The following is a 26,786-nucleotide window of genomic DNA, read 5'->3' as shown; positions in this document are numbered from 1 at the left end:
CTGGAACCACCATTGACCAGCAGTGGGATACTGGCCAGTCATCCAGTTTGTCTTGGTTCCCAACCCCCATTGCTATATCCCACCCCAGCCTGCGCCGGAGAGAAATTTCTGCTGAAACACATGCATGCCGACATGTGAAGAGTTCCTGTCCACACCCATTTTACCCAGTACCAAAGTGGGCAAACTTGAGGGGATGTCATTGTTTTCTCTCCTTGATCCACTCTAAGCCTAGTACTACCACAAGAGGCTTGGCTATGACAGCTTGGACAAGCCAAGTGTAGTAACTGCCATTTGTGAGTATGTCACAGGTGATGAACTCCTTTCATATCCATCTCATCTGACATATTGCCTCTTTGGGCCTCAGTTCCCTCTCCTGTAGAAACCTAGTGTTTATTGAAGTCTTACTATGCAACAGGCATTGTTTTGAACACTTACATATATATAAACTCATTTTTTCTTTTAAACCTCATAAACGACCTCAAGAGGTAAGTACTATTATTATCATCATCATTATTTCTATGTGACAAGTGAGGAAACTGAGATTCTGGGGAGATTAAGTAATTTACCCAGGGTTACATGCTGAGTAAGGAATAGACCCAGATCGAACCAGGCAGCCTGGTTGCTGAACTCTTGACTACTACCCCTGTGCTTTGCTAATGACTCAATTAGGACTTTTTAACTTTTCTTGGTATCATAGATCCCTCCTGGTTAAACTTATGCTTTCCTAAGAATAATGTTTTTCAATGCATAAAATAAAAACCAGAGAATTACAAAGGAAAATGATTACATTCAAATTATCAAAATACTTAAAAAATTTCATATAGTTATATATATTTTTAAAGTTTTATTTTATTTTAAATTGACAAAGAATAATTATATAAATTTATGGGGCACAGTGATGTTTCAATGTGTGTATACATTGTCAAATGATAAAATCAGGCCAATTAACATAATAATTGCTTCATATGCTTATCATTTGTGTATGGTAAATATGTTTAAAATCCACTTTTAAAAGCTATTTTGAAATATACAATACATTATTATTAACTCTAACACTGTGTGGTGCAACAGACCACCAGAACCTATCCTTCTGTCTAACTGAGACTTGGTACCCTTTGACTAATGTATCTCCTTTCCCCATTCACCTCCCTGCTCGCTGCCTACTCTCTATTTCTATGATTTTTTTATATTCCACATACAAGTGAGATCATGCAATATTTGTCTTTCTGTACCTGGCTTATTTCACTTAGCATAATGTCCTCTAGGTTCATCCACATCACAAATCATGGAATTTTCTGCTTTTTAAAAAGATTGAATAGTATTCCACATATGTGTGTGTGTGTGTATGTGTGTGTGTGTGTGTGTGTGTGTGTGTGTGTGTGTGTATATATATATATATAAAATGTATATGTATATATATAATGTATATGTGTATATATATAATGTGTATGTGTATATATAATATATATATACACAACATATATGTATTTATATATATAAATACCACATTTTTAACCCACTCGTCATGGGTTTATTAGCATTTTAAATGATAAGATCTAGCAGGTCTAATAACTATTATTTCAAAGTATTAGTGAGTGCAAATAACATGGAGCTGTTTGTAACCACTGATAAGGAAATCAGTCATTTCTACTGGTGTTGGAATCACTAGTATTATAGTGGTTTGTTGTCTTTATGCACAGTAAAAAGAAATGTTGAATTTCATTTCAATAGAGGTAGTGAAAATAAAGATGTAATTTTTTTCCAATCCTCATTCACAGACCCCTTGGGGGACTGTGGTTCCCAGGTTAAAAACACCTGCTCCTGCCAGTTTGCCCCAGCAGTGGGTCCCTAACACCACTGTTCATCAGAATAGCTGCATACATTTCAATGGTAGATTCTAAGGTCCATACCAACACTACCAAACCAGAATCTTGATATGACTGGAACCTGCAAATCTACAGTAAAAGAAGAAAAAAAATTCTACATGCCATTTGATGCTGAACCAGCTTGAGAACTCTAAGACTATAGCTTTTCATTTAAAATTGGCAGTGTTTGATCTTTTTTTCTCAATCTTAAAAAAAGGCACTTTCATATGGTTGTTAAGGTCACTCCCAGCTCTGGCAATCAATTTTGTTTACATGGTTTCCTACTACTGTTGATTTATCTGTTGTTAGATTATAATCTATTATTAGAATGTAATTTTTTTTTTGAGGAGGAAATAGAGGTGATGTCTATGAACACAGAGACTGGGAAGCCATATATGGCCTAGTGGCTGAAAACATTAAGTGTGCAATCAATCTCAATTCTTCTTTTGAGAAATGAGCTCATTTACAATGCGCCTTGGCTTGCCACCTCACCACAATGCCTCAAGTGCTTAGTGACAGCTGTCCTTATTGTGGGGAACTGTGTTTTGCATGGAAAAGAAAGGGATGCATGGTTTAACTCTGGTTTCTCCCTGCACTTCCTTCCTAGACAAATGCAGACCTGACCCGGAATGCCCGGCTGGCATGCCGGGGCCCCAGGAGGTGGACGTGGACTTGGTGTTTGTGGTGGACAGCTCCTATGGTGTGGATGCCGATGTGTACCGCTGGTCTTTGAGTCTAGTGGATGCTGCGCTAGAAGACCTGGAGGTGGCTGAGCAGCCAGGCACGTCCCACCATGGGGCACGCGTGGCCCTGGTGACACACACGACACCCAACTTCTGGCCGGGTGTGGGTCATCTCCCTGTGCTCGAGCACTTCCACTTGACCACCTACGGCCACCGGATGCAGATGCAGAGACATGTCCTTGAGGCTGCAGGCCGCCCCTTACGGGGAACTCCCGCCCTAGGCCACGCCCTGGAGTGGACGCTGCAGAATGTGCTCCTGGCAGCCCCTCTGCCGCGGAGGGCACGAGTCCTCTTTGCCATCGTGGCCAGCGAGACAAGTAGCTGGGACAGGGAGAAGCTATGGACTCTGTCCCTGGAGGCCAAATGCAAGGGCATCACCCTCTTTGTGCTGGCCTTGGGTCCAGGTGTGGGGACCGATGAGCTAGCCAAGCTGGCCTCCGTGGTCAGTGCCCCCTCCGAGCAGCATCTACTGCGCCTACAAGGAGTCTCAGAGCCAGAGGTCACCTACGCTCGGAGATTCACTCGGGCCTTCCTGAGCCTCCTAAAAAGTGAGCAGTCCCTGGTACTGGGGCACCTCGGGTGGAGTGGGTAGAGGAATTTATAGAGCCTGGCATTTGGGCAGGCAGGTGCCTGTTGCACATTCACTATTGCCTAAATGTTTGTAGCCCAGCATCTCTGGGGAGCACCAGGGAGCACCCCATTTCCTGAAAACCCTGCACTATTGTCACCCTATCATAGTGTCAAGCCTAGTGATGGTTTCTTGTCCTGAACCTCTCATTTGATGACTGGGAGCCTCAGACTAACACATAACTTTTCAATTTTCTCATTTGTCAAGGTGCAGTCTTTTCCGTAATCGTGAAGCCATATGTTCATGGAGGGGCTTTGAAAGCACCAATATTGTACACATATAAGGCATAGTTATTGTTATTACTATTTATTACTGCAGTTTCCAACAGTATTTGACAGCGCTTCTTAAATTTTTACATGCACATGAATCTCCTGGGGATCTTGTTAAAATGTAGATTGTAATTCAGTAGGTTTGTGTTAGTGACAAGAGTCTGCATTTCTTACAGCCTTGAGAGTGATACTGATGATCCTAGCTCATGTGATGTTTATTTTCAAATAGAGGTTGACATGGCAGTGTGGAGTCACAGGTTTTCAGGGACCCACTAGGAAGTCAGGGGGACAGGACAAAAGTCTTGGATCTTCCATCTCAGGTTGGGTGGATGAAGCCAACAGTGAAGATTAAGGGGCGAGGGCTGTGCCAGTGGGTCCTAGCCAGAATTGTTCCCCATCCCCTGCTCGAGCATCATCACCTCCAATCAGAACTAGTGGAATTGTTATTGGTTTTTCTCTTAGAACTAGATGAATTAAATTCATGGGCAGCCAAATCTGTATCCCTAGCATGATACTGTAGATCTAGAAATGGGATGGTGAGGGTATGAGCCTGGTCACATTGTTAGCAGTTTGTCTTGGGTTTCATCCTCCAGTGCATAATTCAACTTATGTACAGGGTGCTTTGCTGTAACATGTGAAGCCTCCTTGTCCTTGCTGGGAGACATTAGTTTCTCAGTTTACAGGCAGTTGTGATAGCTCATTGGGAGCCTTGAGGGTCACCTGCGCCTTCATCACTAAAAGAATAAAGAGAGTGTGATGGACATCTCAGAAGTACTAACACAGCATTTGTACCTCTCCAATTTGAGAGGTACAAAGATCAATGAATTTGTTCCAGTCCTATCTCTGCCACTAGTGAACTGTGTGATCCTACAGAAGTCAATGAATATATCTGAACAGTAGATTTTTTTTTTTTTTTGAGATAGAATCTCACTCTGTTGCTCAGGTTGGAGAGTGCAGTGGCACGATCTTGGCTCACTGCAACCTCCGCCTCCTGGGTTCAAGCAATTCTCTGCCTCAGCCTCCCGAGTAGCTGGGATCAAGCAATTCTCTGCCTCAGCCTCCCGAGTAGCTGGGATTACAGGCACCCACCATCATGCCCGGCTAATTTTTATATTTTTAGTAGAGATGGGGTTTCACCATCTTGGCTAGGCTGGTCTTGAGCTCCTGACCTCGTGATCCACCCAGATCAGCCTTCCATGGTGCTGGGATTACAGGCGTGAGCCACCACGCCTGGCCCTGAACCTTAGATTTCTTATATATGTAGGGAGAGGTAACAGATGGCTGATGGCTTAGAGATTCTTTGAAGGAGAAGCAGCCTGAAGGAATCACTTTTATAATCTGTTTTAATTTAATTTTACTTGATTTTTTATGTGTATTATGTTAGGTTGTATTTTGTTATTCTTTTAGGTTGGATTTTACTTTGTATTATTTATATAATAGGATACATTTTATGGTTTTATTTTATTTTATTTGCCTTTATCTTTATATTTATGCTTTATGTGAAAATATTTTGTCTTTGGCTGGGCGCGGTGGCTCAAGCCTGTAATCCCAGCACTTTGGGAGGCCGAGGCGGGTGGATCACGAGGTCAAGAGATCGAGACCATCCTGGTCAACATGGTGAAACCCCGTCTCTACTAAAACTACAACAAATTAGCTGCGCATGGTGGCACGTGCCTGTAATCCCAGCTACTCAGGAGGCTGAGGCAGGAGAATTGCCTGAACCCAGGAGGCGGAGATTGCGGTGAGCCGAGATCGTGCCATTGCACTCCAGCCTGGGTAACATGAGTGAAACTCCGTCTCCAAAAAAAAAAGAAAATATTTTGTCTTTGATTTTATGCCTTCCTGGATTAAAAAAGTTAATGTTTTATTTGCTTTTATTTTTATATTGTCATGTTTTTATTTTGTTTTGTTTCGTTTGATTTTACATTTTACTTTATTTTATGCTTTCTTTGATTTTATGTTTTGAACTTGATGTCTTTATGAATATTTTGTTTTATTTTATGTTTATTTTATTTTAGAATTTTATATTATTTGATATTTAATTTGATTTTTTATTTTACTTTTAGGTGGAACGAACCAGTACCCACCCCCAGAGCTCACTGAAGAATGTGGGGGTCTACACCGTGGGGACACTCTGCTGCAATTAGTTACACCTGCCAACAGGTGGGTTGAGGACAGGGTTGAGATTGGTCCATACTCCTACCCCAAGGGAGGAGAAACTTTCTCCCCAAAGAAAGGTCACAGGCAATGCTAATCCTCAACTTGACCTAAACCACTGGGCCCGGGATGCTCCTGGGTTTGACAATTCTGGTATGGATTGCCTTTCTTTTCTTTTCTTCAGACAGGGTTTTGTTCTATTGCCTGAGCTAGAATGCAGTGGCATAACCTTGGCTCACTGCAGCCCTGACCTCCCATGCTTACGCAATCCTCCTGCCTTAGCCTCTCAAGTAGCTGGGACTACAGGCGCACACCACCACATCCTGCTGGTTTAGCACTTTTTGTAGGTATAGAGTTTCACCATGTTGCCAAGGCTAGTCTCAAATTCCTAGGCTCAAGTGATCTGCCTGCCTCGGCCTCCCAAAGTGCTGGGATTACAGGCATGAGCTACCATGCCCGGCTCTTATTTTCCCTCTTCTTATATTTTATTGCTTAGAGTAACACAAAATCAATATAAAAAGTTCAAAGAATACATGAGTGTTTAAAGGCAAAAAGTAAAAAATTTCAATTCTACCATATCACCCCAAGACTGAATTCCATCCCAGGGGTAAAATTGATAATGCCAAATATATCATTCTGAATGTTCAAACATGTCTGCAAAGCTAAGAAAATAGTTAATGCAATAACACAGTCATTAGGAAATGCTCAAACATAAAACTTACAAATCACAGCAATATCAATTGGGAGTTGAGCCTCTCAGTTCTTGAGATTTGTTCATGCAGTTTGACACGAGTTGTTTCTATATAGGTTGCCCAGGCACCCATTTGGCATGTCCGGCTTGGCTGATGATTTGGAAGCACTTGAAGCAACAGACATTTTTCTAGAAGAGATGAGAAAAGACATGATAACATCTGTAACTCAGCAAGAAGCACTTGAAAACTATGAAAACAACAAACATGACATTGGAGGCAATAAACAAGAAACACCAGCAAAACAAACAGAAGCTAGAAAAGAAAGCAATGCAGGCATTACCTATGGTAAAAACCAAACTACTTCTTGGTCCTTAAGTTGGATTCACTTTTTTCATTTTTAACTTTTTTTTTTTAATCCTGTGCACTGTGTTAGCATGCAAATTTTGTTTTTTTATTCACCTTGCTTACAATTCCACAGGTTCATGTATACAGCTAAAGAAATTCGTTTAAGAAGGCAGACCAAGGCTAACTCTCACCTGGCTGTCAAACTGGAGCTGGACGGAAGTGATTTCAGGGCTTGTTATGAAGGCACACTCTATGAAGTGTCTGCACTACCTTTGCAGAGAGGCAATGAGCTACTGCATAAGTGGTGGAGATACTCCTGACCTTGAAATGTGCCTACTTAGAGACAGGCTCTACATTTTGGGCACACCTAAACAGCTATAGAGTCAATTCTGTATTATAGCACACAGTAATTTAAATGCCAAGTTACTTTTTTTTTTTTTTTTTAATGGAGTCTTGCTGTGTCACCCAGGCTGGAGTGCAGTGGCATGATCTTGGCTCACTGCAACCTCTGCCTCCCAGGTTCAAGCAATTCTCCTGCCTCAGCCTCCTGAGTAGCTGGGATTACAGGCATCCGCCACCATGCCCAGCTCATTTTTGTATTTTTAGTAGAGACAGGGTTTTGCCATGTTGGACAGGCTGGTCTCGATCTCCTCACCTCAGGTGATCCTCGCACCTCCACCTCCCAAAGTGCTGGGATTACAGGCATGAGCCACTGTACCCGGCCTCCAAGTTACTTTTTATATGTGATCAACAAATTAAGCGGAACATTAAACTCATGAGAAAGAGAGACCGGAAAACTTCTCTGTGAAGTTTTGGAAAGTGATTCAAGATAGCTGAAATAGTTTCTAGTGAGTCCTGTGTTAGGCCTGGTTACATTAAAGGAGAGATAATGTACATAAGGTTTTGACTGTGCCTAGATGATTCTCCATCTGGGGCTACTAGCTAGGTGGCCATGGGAGTTATTTACTCTCTCTGTGACTCAGTTTTCTGTTCTGTAAAGTGGGGATTATATGAATCCCTACCTCATAGGTTTGAGATGAAAACTTGATAATTCATGTGTTTGCCACGTAGTATACATCCACACAAGTTAGTTGTTAAGATGCTGATGATACATGGTACCTTTTAGACTTCAGAGCAAACACACGTCCAAAATAAATAAAATCAGACAGACACAGGAATAGCCACCTCCTTAGGCTGAAATATTAAACACAGAAGAACTTACCTTGTTGGTTCTTGTGTTTTCAGTATAGAATATCCTCAGGTAATCTTACTAACGCAGTGATTTTCAGTCTTGATTGTACATTAGAGTCACCTGGGGATCTTTAGTGATTCACCTCAGCCGAAATCAATCAGAATCTCTGGGTGCGGGACTTACCCAGTGATTCCACTGAACAACCAAGAGTGAGAACCACTGCTTTATGGCATTCTTTCTTATAAAATCAGGATGGAAAGGATAGGGGAGAGCTTCCTGGTCAACTAATCCAATCCCATTCACAGACAAAAACTGAGGCGTGAAGGAGGTATTGGATGCTTCTCAGCTGCTCTGTTTCGTGGCTCTGGCCAGTTTCCATTCTGTTTTCATTCCAAGGCCATTCAGAACCCCCGCAACCTGTTCAAGGTCCTTCCTCCATGCCTCTTCCTCCAACAGATATGCCCCTCTCGTTTTTAATTCTTTTCAAAAGAAACAAAGGCGACCAAGCACAACCTCCTGCAACTTCCTAAATTTCTGCAAGCCTCTCTACCTGCCCTCCAGTTGGAGAAAAGAATCGGCCCTTCTCTTATTCTGAACTGTCAGGAAAGACCAAAGGCTCTTCCAGATCTTGTTGACTTGCGCTCCTTGTGATTTGGCCACTGCTGGCCACTACCTTCCTCTTCAAACCCTCTCCTCTTACAGCTTCGGAGACAACGTTCTCCTCTTGCTCTGTTCTGACTAGTCCGTCTTTGTGGGACCCTCTTCCCAGAGCCACCTTCACAGGGCGATTCAGGTTTTCTGAAATTTATTTATACAATGTGGGGGCCCTGTTTAAGTAAAAGATTATAAAATTATTAACATTAAGTGAAATGTGAGTATTCCTTCAGAAGAGGCTTATGCAAATGATGTGCTCTGAAACCTAGGCTTTTTTAAAGTCATGATGAATCTGCCACACGGTTCTTTCTTCAGTCCTGCAAACACTCTACACACACCACGCTCCTTAGGCATGCTTTTTTCTTTTTTTCCCCTACAACATCGACTATCCCTTCTGTGCTGGTGACTCTTCAAATCCTTATCTTCCACTTTAACTCTCTCCTGTGCTGTAGCCCAGTGTATTCAACTACCCTCCAGATGGCTCCATGGGACTTGCCTGCAGTCAAACCAACTTAGTTCGACAAATCCAGCTCATCGTCTCTCCCATTCAAATCTCCTCCTCCTTTGTCAACTATCCTTATTGGTGGGAACCACCACTGGCCCAGGAACAGAAAGTCAAAACTCAATATTATTTTTTAGAAACTAACTAGATTTAGGAGTGCAAGGACAGTTGTGTTATGTGGACGTATTGCATATTGGTGAAGTCTGGGCTTTTAGAGTACCCATTACCCAAACAGTGTCCATTGTACCCAGAAGATAGTATCTCACCCTACACACCCTGCCCCCACCCTCTCACCGTTTGGAGTCTGCAATGTCTATTATTCCACTCCGTATGTCCACATATACCAATCGTTTATCTCCTACATATAAGTGAGAACATGCAGTTGTTGACATTTTATTTCTGTATCATTTCACTTGGGATAATATCCTCCAGTTCCATCCATGTTGCTGAAGAAGACGTGATTTCATTCTTTTTTATGATAGAGCAGTATTCCATGATATATATACCACATTTTGAAGCCAATAATTCGTTGGTGAGCATTTAGGTTGATTCCATGACTTTGCCGTTGTGAATAGTACTCCTACGCCCATGTGGATGTAGGTGTCTTTTTCATACAATAATTTCTTTTCCTTTGGGCAGATACTCAGCAGTGGGGATGCTGGATTGAAGAGTAGTTCTATTTTTTGTTCTCTGAGAATTCTCCAAACTGTTTTCTGTAGCAATTGTACTAATTTACATTCCCACCAGGAGTGTTCCATTTCTCCATATTCTCACCAACATCTGTTGTTTTTTGACTTTTTAATAATAGTCATTCTGACTACTCTAAGTGCTATCTTGTTGTGGTTTTAATTTGCATTTCTCTGATGATTAACGATGTTGAGTATTTTTTTGCATTTGTTGGCTACTTAGATGTCTTCTTTCAGAAAGTGCCTGATTGCCCAATATTATTCTAGTTGTCCTCGTTTCCCTCACCTTCTGCTCTCTAACTCGTCTCTTTTCTTCCAATCTGTCCTCCTTCCAATTCCATTCGAAACAGCTGACTGACATTTCTAAAGCACAACTATGGTTGTGTCACTTCTCTTCTATGGTTCCCCATTGTTTCTAAGATAATGTTCAGGTGCCTGTGGAAGGCACACGGGCCTTTACAATTAGAGGCCTGCCTTGGTTCCCTGGGGCTTTACTGCCTGACACTTCCCTGCGTATGCCTTTTGTGCCCCTTATGCCCTGTGATTTATTCCAAATCTCCATACCACTGTTTACCCTCACCTGCCTATACTTCCTCCAAAGTGTCCACTTGGTCTGTATCTACTCTTCTTTCACTATTCAGCTCAAGTTTCACCTCTCCTTAGAGTTTGTTCTATGCCCACAGTAGTTTTAGATTTTCACAGCCTCCTTTGTGTTCCTGAATCTTCAGCCAGATTCTGCCATAGCACCTGCTACGTTTCATTGCACCTACCTGCAAAGAATTAAATGAGTTATTTCTCTTCACAGTGCCAGGCTGATCTTGGTATATTTTCAATTTCACTGTTACATCCAAAGCACAGACAAATCTTTTTGGTTTTCTCCTCCAAGAAGGGCTTTATTATAAGACATATATGCCAGGAAACATAATGAGTGGAAGCAAAATTATAATTTCACTCTAGCTGCTCTTTATACCTGCTAGCTCTATTCTTTTTCTCCACCTTTACCATTCCTTATTCCTGGATTCCATGGACTATTGTGAGTCAAACTGTTACTGCCACAGCATAGTTCTTCCAAGAAGGCAAAGGTTAATATTTATGGTAAAAAAATAAAGCCAAGTATAAGACTGGGGGCCAGTAATAATTGCTTGGGTAAAAATTTGTTGGCCTTCAATGCCATAACATACTGGTAAAAGAAAAATTAAGACTAGTGGTATTCTGAGTGTTAAACTACAAGGATAACTTAGAGATAATTAGCACAAAGCATGAAGGACTCATTCACCTATACCTGTACGGACCAATATAGTAACTGCTACCCACATTGGCTATTCACATTTAAATGTAAACAATTCAAAATTAACATTAAAATTTCAGCTCTTTGATTGCATTAGCCACATTTCAAATGCTCAACAGCCACATGGGAGTGGCAGCTATGGTATTGGACAGCACAGATCTTCCATTATTTTAAATATTTTCATTGTTATAGACAGTGCTGCTCTAGAAGTCTAATTTAGGAAGATCAGTCCCTGTTTGATTGTCTCCCAGACCCAAAGCAAGGGTGGATGTTCTACAGATGACACAGTGTCCTAGGAAAAGTGATTGATATGTTCGAATGAGTTCTTGGTTTGTCAGTTCAGAATCAGTTGTAATGGCAGAGGATGGGGCCAGCTGATAACTAAGCCCTGAGTCTATTTGTTGGCTCTAGACAGTACAACAAAGAGCTCAACATTGGAGTGTTTTTCTGTTGACGACAACAGGTTTTGAAGAAGTATTTCTTACTTCCCCTGGGCCTGTGCTGCTTGTTATCTTCTACCCTCCAGAGTAGGGGTCACGCAGTGAGCAAATTCAAACATGCCTACTGAAGGTATGGGACAATTTCCATGATCAATTTCTTACTCTACTGAGTTTTTAAAAATATTGCTTTTATAATTGAGGAAATTGAGGCTCTCAGGGGTTAAATTACTTGCTCAAGGTCACAGAATAGATGGTGGTGAGGCTGAGATTCATTCCCAGGTCTGTGACTCCAAACCCTTGCTCTTTTTCTGTCACTGTCATGCAGGAAATTCAGCTCTCTCTCTATTCATTTTGTTGCAGATCCTTGTTCCATGGATCCAGTGCAAGGTGAGTGCCAGGATTACACCCTGAAGTGGTATTACAACAAGGAGGAGCGGGTTTGCCAGCAGTTCTGGTATGGAAGCTGTGGGGGCAATGCCAACCGGTTTGAAACCAAAGAAGAATGTGAGGCTCAGTGTGTCCCAACACAGTAATGGTACAGGCAGGGCCCTGTTACTGGTAAAGGCAGGGCTTTTAATGCTGATGAAATAGGGATTGCCCTGGCTGAGGCAGGACCGCACCGCTCAGAAGCGACACAGAGCCCACTGCAGGACCTTGGACATCAGATTTCTCAACCCCTGAATGTCTTCCTGCCAGCATCGACTTGGGCCAGATGATTTGTGACTTGAGGACTGAATTCTAATAGTTAAAAAAGTAACTGAAAGATATTTAAATGAATTAGAACGGAATGAAAAAGAAACTTGAACTTGACCTATAATATTATTTTAAAATTTTGGGGTGCTATGTAGTAAAAGAACATTCAGTATAAGCAGTGAGAAAAACCTAATTCAGAAATGAATGGAAACTTGGTTTGTTTTTTACCACCAGAGAAGAGGGAAATATTAGTCAAAGAGAGGGCATGTAAAAAGGGACATCTAATGTGAATGAACTTCATCCTTACTACTTATTTTAGACAAATAAAGGCATTCTTTATTCAATCATCAGGCACGAGACTCTGTGTGATTCTTGCTCACTGCAATCTGTGCTATACTTTGTGACATAGTGGTTGATGAAGAGACAGCAGTGATTTTTTCAAGAGGCCAATCCTTTGACATCCATTATAGTGATCTCTGTCCTTCAACACAATTAAGGCTGACATTGTTAATGAAAAGTGAAATGAAAGGCTGACATTCACCATGGAGGAAACATTTTTCAGCACAGGTGTTGTTAAGGACAATTGTGTTGTGTGTGTGTGTGTGTGTGTGTGTGTGTGTGTGTGTGTGTGTGTGATCTTCCTCTGCCTCATGGCTTGATTCTCTGGGCCTCTAACCAGCTTCCAAGCAGAATTGGGAACTGTGTGGAGGAGAGCTGTGGGGCATCGAGGATGCCTGACTTGGGTCCTCTGTAAGATCATGCATTAGTCAGCTGGGGCTGCCATAGCAAAATACCACGGGCTTAAACCACAGAAATTTATTTCTCACGGTTCTGGAGGCTAGAAGTTCAAGATCACAGCACTGAGGGCGCTATGTTCTTCCTGGCTTGCAGATGATGACCTTCCCATTGGGTCCTCACATGGCCTTTCCTTGGTGCATGCTCATAAAGAGAGCGAGAGGGAGAAGACCCAAGCTCTCTGGTGTCTTCTTCTTCTTCTTCTTTTTTTTTAAATTTGAGACAGGGTTTCGCTATATCAATATTGCCTTGGCTAGCCTCAAGGTCTTGGGCTTAAATGATCCTCTGCCTCAGTCTCCTGAGTAGCTAGGACCACAGGTCTGAGCCACTGCACCTGGCTCTGGTGTCTCTCTCTGCTAAGCACACCACTCTTACTGGACTAGGTAACATTCTTATGACCTCATGTAACTTCAATTACCTCCTAAGTACCCAAATACAAATATAGTCACATTAGGGGATTATATGAATTCTGGAGAAACACAAATGTTCAGTCCATAACAGATCACAAGCAGCTGGTCGTCCCCCAGGGACACAGGGTGGAGTTGCTCTCTGGCAAGTTCCTGGTTCCATAGCTGTGATTGCTATAATCTGTGTGTTCCTCCACACAGTCTGGTGACATAGCAGGTGGAATGGAACCAGCTTTATACAAAATGTTCAAAGAGGCACATTTTAAGGTCTATTTTTACAACAATCATTTTAATATGATCACAAAGGATGACTGTGTTCATGGTAGCAAATCTGTAAGACACAGAAATGCACATGGAAAAAATAAAGATCACCTATCAAAAGGTAACCATTTGGATATAATCCAGGCTTTTTCTAATGAATGACTATACTATCTTCTATTCTTTCTTAACACAGTACATGTAACTGATTTTTGATGGGAATTAAATGGCAGATGCTCCATCCTGCCACAGAGCTGCTCCTCATTTGAATGGCTATATGCAGTTCTCTCTTTTAGGCATTATCTCAGCTGCCTGAGCATAAAACGGCCAAACTGATCGATCCTGAGGACGGTATTTGATTTGAACTGTGATTTATCTTCTACTTCTTATTCCCACTCTTCCCTTCCGATGTCCAGGAGGTGGGAACACCAAGGCAAAGGTTCAGTAATAAGAGGATCATTGGGAAGAGACATTCAAGTATGTTGATTGTCCCCATTTGTTAACTTAAGAAAAAACATAATTTATAAATACAGAAGATAGGAGGCTTTAATTCTTATAAAAGGTCATAGCCTGCAAGGTGGCTGTCCCACAGGTTGGGAAGCCTGCCTCTAGCCAAGACCAGAGACAGGCGTTTCGAAGTAGGAGGGTTTGAGGTAGGAGTTTTATGCTGAACAGGTTGGCTAAACATACATGTTCAATAAGTTACAGGAGGAGCTGTGAATATTCAAGAAAGCGGTCCCAACACAGGCATGTTGGACAAACCTACATGTAACTTATGACTTACGTTCACTTTGAAATGAATAGATGAAATGTATTACATCTAGCCTCTATATGTCAAAAGGTCTTTTCAGGACATGGAGGCACACAGGTGTGCAGTCTCTGTAAAACAGCAAGAACCAGTCCATGCTGGTGGTATTCTAATCATGAGAAAGTTACTGAAATCAGCCTGTTGCCCAATCGAAGCTGTTTATGGTTAGTGGAACAGGGCCCAGTGAGACAGCCTCTGTGAGCTGGTTGTAATTGTTTTAATGCTGTTTATTTGGAGGCCGGTGGTGGTTTAGCTGCTAGAGAAAAAGGGAAACCTTGCGGTAGTTAGAATACAATTGATGTTTTAAGTGCAGAAGTGTGTGACTTAACCCTTGCTTGGCATGGTCTTAGGTCCCGTTTATAATTTGGTATCTTATTGCCATAAAAAGTCTCCTCTGTCAGTCTCATGATCCCCGTTTTAACATTAATGCTGGTCAGTTGTGTCTAAACTCTAAAAGGGAGGGGGCATAACGAGGCATGTCTGCCTTTCCATCCCGTTATGGCTGGGAATTCAGTTGTAAGGTATTTCTGGGGTTCACTTTGCCAAGAGGGCGTCCATTCAGTTGATAGGGGCTTAGGATTTTAAAGTTTACACATCCTTGGGACATGCATGAGATCCAACTGCAGTTCTCCCTGTGTTTACTAGGTGGCGGTATAACCCTTTCACGGAGCTCCTCTGCTTCTCAGCATAAACCTTACACCCCATAAATTATAAGGTAGCAACAATATAGCCAAGGGCAGAAACAATTGTCTATTGTTTTAATATCCATACCCACTATTGTATACACAGTTTATAAAGCACTTTCCCATGTCATGTCATGTATTTGCCCAGCCCCACCGCTAAATCTAGGATGTTGGCGTTGTTCTCCCGCTTTTGGTGATGAAGAAACTACCTTAGAGAAGTGTGTGGCTTGGCTCAGACCCGTAACAGAAACTGGCCTTGAGCTCCTTTTTATCCTGAGACTAGGGCTCCTTTAGCTATACTGCATTTGTTCCAAACCATTAGCTGCCAGCAAAGAATTCTGAAAGTCAGAGCCACGGGGTGGGGGGATGGGCTGGATTTCTGCCCCAGATTCCCTCTCTTCCGCTGCTGCCCCGCCCCACCCCTATGGTCTTCCTGCTTCCGCCCAGAAAGGACTGAAAGAGAAGTTGAACTGCAATGGAGGTCAGTTCTGACGGCAGCCTCAGCCAACCCCACGGGGATCCCTGGACCTCAGTGGGCTTGTGTGAGTTCCCCCAGTGTGGGCTGACATGGCTGGGCCTGTATCCCCTGCCTCCGTCACCCAGAAGGGCATACGGCATACCTGTGGACGAGGCAGCTCCGAAACTGAGGCAGGCGAGCTGAGGGCTTTCTGCTGCAGCACTCCTAGCAGGTGAGGCAACAAGTTCTTCCTTAAAACGGGATCTGCATAGCACAAACCACACTCATCATAGTCCCTGTACCCGGAAAGTCCTTTTGCATTGTTTTCAAATTTCCCTGGCTTCCAAAATCTAACAGGACACAGTGAAAATCTTGTGCCATGCAAGTTCTCAGAGATCCAGCTTTTGCATTCATCTCTAGCCTCACCTGTGGTGACCTGACCCTCCAAGAAATAATTGTCTATTGAGCAGTACCATTTCCTGGAAATGCCACATTCCACCCAGCCATGCTGTTGCCCTTGGTGATACTTCTGTGGGAAATGCCTTTCTTTCTTTAATTTATTTAAAAATATTTAATAGGTCTTTATTATATACCATATCCATTATCTGCGTCAAAACCCAGCTCAGCTCTCATTGCCTCTCAGGAAAACATCTCCCATTGCCACCTTTCAAGAAAGAATTCGTCAGTAGCTCCTACAGGCTGCCTTGTATACCTTTCTCTTTTTGCCCTTTCCCCTCCATTTCACACCAGTTGCCCATTAGTCTCCTTATTAGGCCATGAGCCCCTTCATCTTGGAATCCCCTGCCAGGCACGGGGCCTGACACGTCTCCCTTTAGTTCTGATATTTAAACTCCCTGCCAGTTTTCAGACTGTTAGAAATGTCCCATAGCCATCCTAACAGTTGGTTTCCTTCTACATCTCTTTCTCTAGAACAACTCTTTGCTTTGTAATTCTGCATTTATTTTTGTTCTGCGTTCGTTTCAGACACCAGGGCATCTGCCTCCATCAGTCAATTGTAAAAAGGTTTATGTGTTTTTAAATTCCTTCTTGGATCTGTTATTTCATTAATTATAACCTTGCACTGCTTTGGGGATATTAATTTATCTGATGAAAGAATTGAGACCCAGAAAGGTTAAGTGGCATCAAATCTTACACAATGATTCAATTGGTAACCTAAAATTAGAATTAAAATGTGTTTCGAACTGATTTGGCATCTGCTTGGTTCACTCTGCAAAGTTTAGGGGTTTTAATCACTGTGTGAATTAACTGCTTTGCACTTTTAAACATGTAGTGGATTTCACTGATCCTAGAAAAGTGGAGGTTTTACAATTGCTAGGCTCAGAACTTGGTTCCCTGCCACGTATCAAAATATGCAAATGCATACAGGGATTTGCCCTGAGCGCTTCTGAGTGGGGATTATGGTATGGTTCTTCCTTTGTTTAATTTCTGTCCTCTTGTGATCTTATGGTGGATTCTTGCTTTAACTTTTGAATAATCTCAAAGGTATATTTGTAATACAGCTGGAGGGTCAATGTTGGGATTATGGTGTTATGGGAAATACCAAGACTGGGGCATGTGAATTCAGCATCTGGTTCCCTCCCCAGCTTTCCTGGTGATTTCAAAGAAGATACTGTATTTTTCTGGGCTTTGGTCTTTACTGTCTGAGGAGACTGGAGAGGAGAGAAACATTACTTGACCCTTTATATTCCTTTTTTTTTGGAAGGGGGCATGGGACTCTTCATTATGCATCTATGAGTGGACACATTTTAAAACATAATTTTTTCATTAATCAGAATGTAGCAATTTTATCAGAATTCCTTCTGTCAGGAAAAGAAAATCCCAGACTGGTTCTTGCCCCATCACTTCCATCTCATTCTAGTCATTAGAAATGAGCTTCACTTGTTGCTGAAGCGGGTCTCTAAGCAAGGTGAGGGCGAATTGGCTCCACCTTGCAGTGTGAGGAGTATTCCAAAGTTTGCAGATGTGTTTAAAAACTACCATTTAAAAAGTTCTTCAGATTTTATTTTGAGTAAAGTCCATTGCAGGGTTTTGATAGAGTGAGATGATTTGATTTATGTTTTTAAAGTATTATTCTGTTGCAATGTTGTCAATAGAATACAGGCCTGCAAAGGTGGCAGTGGGGAGATGAACTAAGATGCAAGGGATAATGATGGCTTGGATATGATGGGTAAGAAATGGTCATATTTTAGATATAGTTTGAACCTAGAGCCCAGAGGGCTTACTGACAGATTGAATGTGAGATATGAATGAAAAACAAGAGCCAAAGATGCCAGAAAGTCTTTTAGCAGAATCAGCTTAAAGGATGAAGATGTCCTCAGTTGAAATACAGACAGTCATGAGTGGAGCAGGTTTGGTGAGTTGTTGAAGACCAAGAGTTCAGCTTTGGAAACGAGCTTGAGACAGCAATTTTGCACAAGCAACTGGGAGTGTTGAGTAAGCAGCTGGATATGTGAGTCTGGAATTTAGTAAACAGCTCGGGGCTACAAATATGTAGTTTAAAGTTGTTAGACTATATATACTATTTAAAGTTTTGATTGGATAAGATTCCCAAGTGAATGAGTGCAGAGAGAGAAGAGAAGAGGACCGTATCACTTAAGTAGAATTTTCTACTGAGTTGGTTATCTTTTTCTTACTGATTTTAGGATCTCTTTGCAAATAAAGAAAATTATCTCTCATATGTGTTACTGATATTTTTTAGAGTTTGTCACTAGTTTTAGACATGGTTTAACATATGCGTATTATATGTAAAATATATACTGTAGTATTCTATATACATATAGTGCTCTCTTTCTCTCTCTCTATATATATATATTTAAAGTAATAAAATTACATGAATTACGTTGGTAACTATCACTTGCCTTAACAGCAAGAGCTCTCCCCATCCATATTCTGTCCCAGGAATCTTCAAAGTTGGCTGTGGGAGGAGGCTCTTTCCACTGATAGGATTGCTGACAAACAGAGCAAACTCTTGTTTCTTGGGCTTTGTCTTCCCTTCTTACTGCCTCATTTCCTCACTGCCACCACCTTCTCTCCTTGGGTTTTAACCATCCCAACCCTACCCCACTATGAAGTTTAGAGGGCTGAAAGCTGAATTTCCCAGACTCCCTGGTAGCTAAGGGGGACTTGTGATTGAGTTATGGCTAATGAAAAGTAGGTGGGAGACTGCTGGCACTGTATTTCCACTTTCTTGTTTGTTTTTTAACTAACAATCTAGACCCAAGCCTGGAGATCCAGGAAACTTCACTAAGGATGGCAGAAAGATGGAAAGAGTCTAGAGTCTTGAGGGCATAGACTTTCAGTCTACCTGCCTTGGTCTGCCTATCCCAGACTTCTTGTCGTATAAGACAAATTACTTATTTGGGCCATTGTTTATCAAATTTTCTGGAAACAGCAATCCAACAGTACCCTAACTGATATTTGGGCATTCAAAGCTCCTCCTTTAAATCCCTAGCTCGAGTGTAGAAAGGCCCTTCCTCCCCTGTGCTTTAGTCAAGCTTCTTTTGGAAGAACGTGACAGAAGTGAAACTCAAAAAACAGTTAAGGCAATAAGAATTTGTTGGCTCATGCATCCTTCTTAGAAAATATATACAGTTGTGCTTCTGGAATGAGAAACTCAAATACTGACTAAGCTCTGTGTTTCTATGTTTAATTCTTTTTCTCTCTGTGGGTCAGTTTCAGTATTTCAGTCCAGATGTCTCGAGGAGTCTTGAACCGCCATCCCAAGAGTTCCTTGGCCATTTCTACCCAGCTAAGCCACCAGAAAATAAGGGTCAGAGGGCTGGGGACTTTCTCACTCTCAGGTGGGTTCTGTCCAAAATCTACCACTGAGAAATGTCTTCTCGGACACTTTGAACAATCAAAATTACAGTTGCCCCTGCAGGCTACCTTGGTAATCCCCTCTCAGTCCTGATTTCTCATTAGGAAGACTTCCACTCTCTAGTTACACCTGTAAGAGGGTAGCTTTCATCTTGAAATATTATGAGCATACCTTAAAAACATATAAGCATTCCTACAACTGTAACTATATATTTAGGTAGGAGGAAAAGAGAAGAAGAGGTTATTTTCTCATGGGTGTCACCCCCACTGCCCTTGCTCCAAATTATGTGAGAATGTACTTTTAAAAGGAAAACCACAAAGCTCAAACCAATTGTCATAAATTAACTAAGGTTCAAGAGAACTGGCAAGAGTTATGTGAGTCATAATGTGATTGGATTCAGATAAGGGAAAGAATGGTTGAATTTCAAGAATTTCTCAGATTTCTCCATCTTTCCTACATACAGAATGATGGCAAAAAAGGAAAACAGAAAGGAATGTTAAACTACAAATCACCATAACTTATAAAATAAATACATTTATGCAAAAGGAGATGATAGAGGCTTTCCAGTTAAATATTGCAGAATCAAACCAACTTCATTCTCCTTTCTGAAACAGCAAAAAGAGCAGAGAGACCATATGAGAAGAAAATCTCAAGCCACAATCAATGAAGAATAGCTGCCAAATGCAGTGAAATTTAGACCATTCTCTTGTAAATTGCAATCTGTTTGTCCTCTACCACTCCTGATTCTTCCTTTCTGCACTTCTCCCCAACATATTTATCAATTTTTATAATTTATGACATTGTTTTTCATTATCTCTCCCCATCTTCCTGCTCCCAATAAGGCAAATTCTGCAAGGACAGAGATTTTTTTTCTTTTGTTTACTGATGTGTTTCAAAGGCTTAGAACAGTACCTGAAATGTTGTGGTAGCTACTCAATAAATATTTTTTGAATAAATGAAGTTGCCTCTTCAGACCCCACCAGTACGTGGAATTCTCCATGAGTAGGTGGTTAATGAGGTTACAAACTGTCAGTCTCTCATTTTTGAACAAATGGTTTTTTAGAATATCCCTGAGCCCTATTTAATATTAAAAATCAGTAAGAAAGTTCAGATGAATGATATTGGCTGTGGGTTTGTCGTAAATAGCTTTTATTATTTTGAGATACGTTCCATCAATACCTAGTTTATTGAGAGTTTTTAGCATAAACACTGTTGAATTTTGTCAAAGGCCTTCTCTGCGTCTGTTGAGATAATCATGTGGTTTTTGTCTTTGGTTCTGTTTATGTGGTGAATTACGTTTATAGACTTGCGTATGTTGAACCAGCCTTGCATCCCCGGGATGAAGGCTACTTGATCGTGATGGATAAGCTTTTTGATGTGCTGTTGCAATCGGTTTGCCAGTATTTTATTGAAGATCTTTGTATCTATGTTCATCATGGATATTGGCCTGAAGTTTTCTTTTCTTGTTGAGTCCCTGCCGGGTTTTGGTATCAGGATGATGTTGGTCTCATAAAATGACTTGGGAAGGATTCCCTCTTTTTGGATTGTTTGGAATAGTTTCAGAAGGAGTGGTACCACCTCCTCTTTATATATCTGGTAGAATTCGGCTGTGAACCCATCTGGACCTGGGCTTTTTTTGGTGGGTAGGCTATTAATTGCCGCCACAACTTCAGCCTTCGTTATTGGTCTATTCAGGGTTTCAACTTCTTCCTGGTTTAAGCTTGGGAGGATGCAAGTGTCCAGGAATTTATCCATTTCTTCCAGGTTTACTGGTTTATGTGCATAGAGTTGTTTATAGTAATCTCTGATGGTGGTTTGTATTCCTGTGGAATCTGTGGTGATATCCCCTTTATCGTTTTTTATTGCATCTTTTTGATTCTTCTCTCTTTTCTTTTTTTTAATCTGGCTAGTGGGCTGTCTATTTTGTTGATCTTTTCGAAAAACCAGCTCCTGGATTTATTGATTTTTTGAAGGGTTTTTTGTGTCTCTATCTCCTTCAGTTCTGCTCTGATCTTAGTTATTTCTTGTCTTCTGTTAGCTTTTGAGTTTTTTTGATCTTGCTCCTCTAGGTCTTTCAATTTTGATGATAGGGCGTCGATTTTAGATCTTTCCTTGCTTCTCATGTGGGCATTTATTGCTATAAGTTCCCCTCTAGACGCTGCTTTAGATGTGTCCCAGAGATTCTGGTACATTGTGCCTTTGTTCTTGTTGGTTTCGAAGAACATCTTTATTTTTGCCTTCATTTCATTGTTTATCCAGTCAACATTCAAGAGCCAGTTGTTCAGTTTCCATAAAGTTATGCGGTTCTGAGTTAGCTTCTGAATCCTGAGTTCTAGTTTGGTTGCACTGTGGTCTGAGAGACTGTTTGTTATGATTTCCTTTCTTTTGCATTTGTTGAGGAGTGATTTACTCCCAATTATGTGGTCAATTTTAGAGTAGGTATGATGTGGTGCTGAGAAGAATGTATATTCTGTGGATTTGAGGTGGAGAGTTCCGTAGATGTCTATTTGGTTTGCTTGGTCCAGATCTGAGTTCAAGTCCTGGATATCCTTGTTAATTTTCTGTTTCATTGATCTGTCTAATATTGACAGTGGAGTGTTAAAGTCTGCCACTATTATTGTGTGGGAGTCTAAGTCTCTTTGTAGGCCATTAAGAACTTGCTTTATGTATCTGGGTGCTCCTGTATTGGGTGCATATATGTTTAGGACCATTAGCTCTTCTTGTTGCATTGATCCTTTTACCGTTATGTAATGCCCTTCTTTGTCTCTTTTGATCTTTGTTGGTTTAAAGTCTATTTTATCAGAAGTCTCCTATTTTCTGATTCACCTTCTGTGTGGTTACTGTAATCATTATGGAAAGTGGAATACTGAAATCTCCAACTATTATTGTTGAATTGTCTATTTCTTGAACCTGTCAGTTTTTGCTTCATGAATTTGGGGGCTCTGTTATTAGGTGCATAAATGATTATAATTATTACCTCCAGAAATAATGACCGTTTCATTACAAAATGTCTCTCTTTAGTAACAGTTTTCATTTTAAAGTTGATTTTGTCTTATGTTACTATTGCCATTTCAGCTTTCTAATGGTTGCTTTTGCATGATGTATCCTCTTTCATTGGTTTACTCTCCATGTATTTGTATCATGAAATCTAAAATTAATCTCCTGTAGACAGCATAAAATTAAACAATAGTTTTTAAAAGTCTATGTTACTGGCCAGGTGTGGTGGCTTATGCCTGTAATCCCACCACTTTGGGAGGCCAAGATGGGCCGATCACCTGCGGTCGGGAGTTCGAGATCAGCCTGACCAACATGGAGAAACCCCACCTCTACTAAAAATACAAAATTAGCCAGGCGTGGTGGTGCATGCCTGTAATCTCAGCTACTTGGGAGGCTGAGGCAGGAGAATCACTTGAACCAAGGAGGCATAGGTTGTGGTGAGCAAAGATCACACCACTACACTGCAGCCTGGGCAAAAAAAGCGAAATGGCTTCTCAAGAAAAAAAGTCCATGTTACCAATCTCTGCTTCTTAATTGGAGAATTAATACATTTATGTTTAATGTAATTTTGGTTCATTATGGTTATTTTGCTAGAAAGTAGGTCTGCAGAGCTCTTTATGCAGCTTTAACATTCCCTTTTTTCTTACAATTTTCTCTTTTAAATATTTATTTACTGGGTCATTTGTAAATGCACATGGAAAAAATTACCTTGTTCTACTACTTCACATCATAAACAAAAATTAAGAGCAGAGTTACAATTTAAAAATAATAAGATTTTAGAAGAAAATGAAAACTATCCTCATGACCTTGGGGTAGGCAAAAAAAATTCTTAAACAAGATATAAAATGCACTAGCCATAAATAAAAAAACTAATAAATTAGCTACATTAAAATTATGAATTTGCTGTCTACCTTCCCTACACTGGAAGCAACTCTGTTCTCATAGTCCCTCACCTCTAAAAATGTACTCCTGCTCCAAGTTTGTCTCCACCTACTCTTGGTCAAGAGCACCTCCCAGTTGCTGAGGCGTCTACTATCTGCAGTGGTGCTGAAATGACCAGAGACACTGACAGATGAGAACCTCAGCAGCTTGGCAGTCTCACATCCCCTTATCTCACTTGTCCTTAGCTGCAGCTTCCAAACCAGTGCAATTTCAAGCAGAGGAAAGATTTGAATAAATACTTGATAAAAATCAGGACATCCAAATGACAAATAGGAACAGGAAAAGGCACACAATTTTATTAATCATCAAAGAAATCTAAAGTCATATGCAATGTCATTACACAGCCACTAGAACAGTTAAAATAAAAAAGGCAACAGTACTGAGTTGGCAAAGCTGTGTAGTGATTGAAACATTCACATACTGTTATGGGAGTGTAAGTTGGTGTAATCACCTAAGAAAACTTTTTGGCAGTTCCTACTAAATAGAGAAATATATTGTATTCTTCTATGAGAAGAACTAAGTGGCAAAGTTGCCAAATATCACTACACTAATTCATAAATTCAAAAAATAGCAAATAAAATATTAGTGAGTTTTTTATTTCGAGTTTGGCAAAGTAATTTTATCTTTTGTCTGGAAGAACAGGTAATTCATGAAGGAAAACAAAATACCGAAGGGAAGAACCACCAGTGGGACACAGAAATGCTAGATATTAAAATATACCACAAATATGTACTAAATAAAATAATAGATTATTTGGTCATTGTAAAGCATTTTCAAGAAAAGACCAAAGATTATATAGGAATTAAATTTGTGGTTTCACGTCAGTGGAGAAGATTAAATTTTTAAATAAATAATGCTGAGTGGACTGGTTAAATATTTAGAAAAATTTAAGTCAGAGTCTAAACAGTCTAAACATTCTGCATGCTCCAAGGTATTCCAGATGAATTAGTATTTAAATGTTCTTATAATATTAACAAAATAAAAATATAAAACATAAAAGAAATATATTTAGATACAGATGAATATTTAAAAGCATTACACCAAAAAGAAAATTAAACAGAAAAATATTGATACATTTAATAACATAAAAAACATACATTTCAGAAAACAGCAGAAAGAAGATTGTAAGGCAAATCCAACCAAATATCAAGTTCTTAGGAAAAGATGTATGTCTCATATTATTTTTTGTGCTTCCCTAAGATTTATAAATGTCTTACAATAAAGAAAGCAAGTTATTCAGAAAGAAACAATTGAAAATTAAATTTCAGTAAAAATCCTCTAAGAAATTAATATTCAAATAAGCAATGTATTAATAGAAAAATGGATGAAGGATGCAAAAAACTTTTCAAAAAGGTAAATGCAACACCAATAAAACACTAGAAAAAATCAACTTCATAATTATTCAAGAAAGAATAAGAAATGACCTTAATTTATGGTATGCTAGCTAAAGTTTTTAGGGTGAAGTGTACTGATGCATGCAACTCTGAAATGCATCAAAAGATAAGACGGATAGATGGATGGATAAATAAACACATGGATGAGTATGTGATATAACAAATAGAGTAAAATGTTACTGGTAGAATCCAGGTGGAGAGTACACTGTAAAATTCTTTCAGCTCTACTATAATGTCGATCATTTTTATAATAAATATTGGAAAAAAAAGAGTGGAGACAGTAAAACGAACTAGTAAGTTTGTTTAATAGTCTGCAAACAGGACCTCAAGATTAAGATATCAACTGAAGCAGTGTTGGTGAGGAGCTAACTAAATGAAAAGTAGTGTGTTAAAAGGGACACTCAGGCCCCTGTCTTTAGGGTATAATTTTTCAGTGTTCTCTCTGAAACATGACCCCCATTGAAAATAACGAATAAATTTGTCTGCCTGTCTTTCCACGGAGTCAATAGATCTATCAGGGGAGAAGAAAGTAGAAATCCTGGCGACAGGAGCTCTTCACAAATGACAGATAGTTCACAGAAAACGCTTCCACCTCACAGTATCAGTTCCTCCAAAGAATCAGAGCTTTTATCCAGCCTCAGGGCAGAAAATTCTTTGAGTCAGAAAAATTGTCACACTGACAGCTTTATTTTTACCAATGACACAGACAGTCATCAACATAATCACATCACATAAGCAGTGTGTTTAGAAGACAATTAGAGAGGGCTCTGGGTTGCTATGGTGACAGACCAACCTGCTAGACCTGATAATTCTCCTCCTAACTTCTCATTAAAACAGCCTTGTCAAAATAGAAAAAGATAAAAACTGGGAAGCACACTGGAAAATAAAAGTAAGAGAAGTTAGAATTCGAGTGAAATTTTTCCTGAGCATATCATTTTAGCGTAGATCAAGGAGTGTCATCTTAGATCATTCATCTCTTTGACACCCTCTGAAATAGACAGTTTAGAGCCCCTCAAAGAGTTGAAAAAGGCTTTAAGTGACCTCACCTAATCTGGGATACAGGGCTTCATGGTTAGAAAAACATAGAACCTCACACCAACAACCAGACTCTGGTCTTATGCCTGCCTACTAACACATTTTGTTGTTGATTTTTTTTTCTTTTGTATATTCACTCAGAGATTAATACTCCTAGCACCAAACATAACAAAGGTAGATGATGAGGAGAGATTCATTGTGTCCTAGGATTCTTCATCATTGAAGAAGCTCACCAGTTGCAGAACCAGGAAGAATTCCAGCAGCAGCAATCACTTGGGGTTTAATGTTCCATGCAATATAGTTCACCAAAACAAAAGCTCTAAAAATTTAATTTAATTAGAAATCTCCAATTCTCAGATCAAGATAACATCCAATTCTATTGTTTTCGTATTCATTAACCAAATCGATCCAACAATTCTATACTTCACCAAATGTTATAGGTGTTCAAAAGTAAAAAAAGAGACATCCTGAGATATGCAAGAACTCAGAAAGTAATCATTATTCTTCCTTTCTTAAAGAAAAGTTTCATTTAGATATTCCAATACATTGAAAAAAATCAAGAAAGAGTTCTGGTTCTGAAGTAGGAGATTAGCAGGACTTGTTTCTTGATCAGAACCCTGATCACCAAAACAGAATCTGGTCCAGACATGATAAAGTGGAAAAACCAGCAAGAACCAGCAATGGTGACAAAAGCAATCACAAGCTGTCCTTGTTCATTGACAGACTCTCCCATCAGTACCAGGACAATTTACAAATGCCGTGGCAGTGACCCAAAAGTTACCATCTCTTTCCATGGCAACACCTCAGAAGTTATCACCCCTTTCCTAGAAAATTTGCATTGACTTATTAATTAGTACTGACCCACCCCCTTAATTTGCATGTAATTAAAAGTGAATTTATGTGAGTATAAACACAGTTGCCAAGAGCCCATATGTTGCTGATTCTGGGTGTACTTCCTATGAGTTAGCCCTGCTCTGCTCATTCAGTAAAAGATCGCTATCTAACACTACGAGCTCAC

The 26,786-nt window shown here is 40.2% G+C and overlaps 1 protein-coding gene across 4 annotated transcripts in view; it reads left to right on the top strand.

Annotated features, from left to right (window-relative positions):
- Positions 1-12,504, top strand: part of LOC116542211 (collagen alpha-4(VI) chain-like) — a 115,706-nt gene extending 103,202 nt beyond the window's left edge. For all 4 annotated transcript variants that reach the window (XM_032267026.1, XM_032267031.1, XM_032267037.1 and 1 more), the window contains 4 exons: positions 2,473-3,156; positions 5,572-5,668; positions 6,470-6,699; positions 11,822-12,504. In XM_032267026.1, coding sequence (XP_032122917.1) covers positions 2,473-3,156; positions 5,572-5,668; positions 6,470-6,699; positions 11,822-11,994 — 1,184 coding nt within the window. In that variant the 3' untranslated portion in view covers positions 11,995-12,504. The remainder of the gene's footprint in view (positions 1-2,472; positions 3,157-5,571; positions 5,669-6,469; positions 6,700-11,821) is intronic.
- Positions 12,505-26,786: the final 14,282 nt, after the last annotated feature.

Source organism: Sapajus apella, unplaced genomic scaffold, assembly GCF_009761245.1.
Source record: "Sapajus apella isolate SASKATOON/1434 unplaced genomic scaffold, GSC_monkey_1.0 scaffold4, whole genome shotgun sequence".
NCBI lineage: Eukaryota > Metazoa > Chordata > Mammalia > Primates > Cebidae > Sapajus > Sapajus apella.
This window is presented reverse-complemented; position numbering and strand designations above follow the sequence as displayed.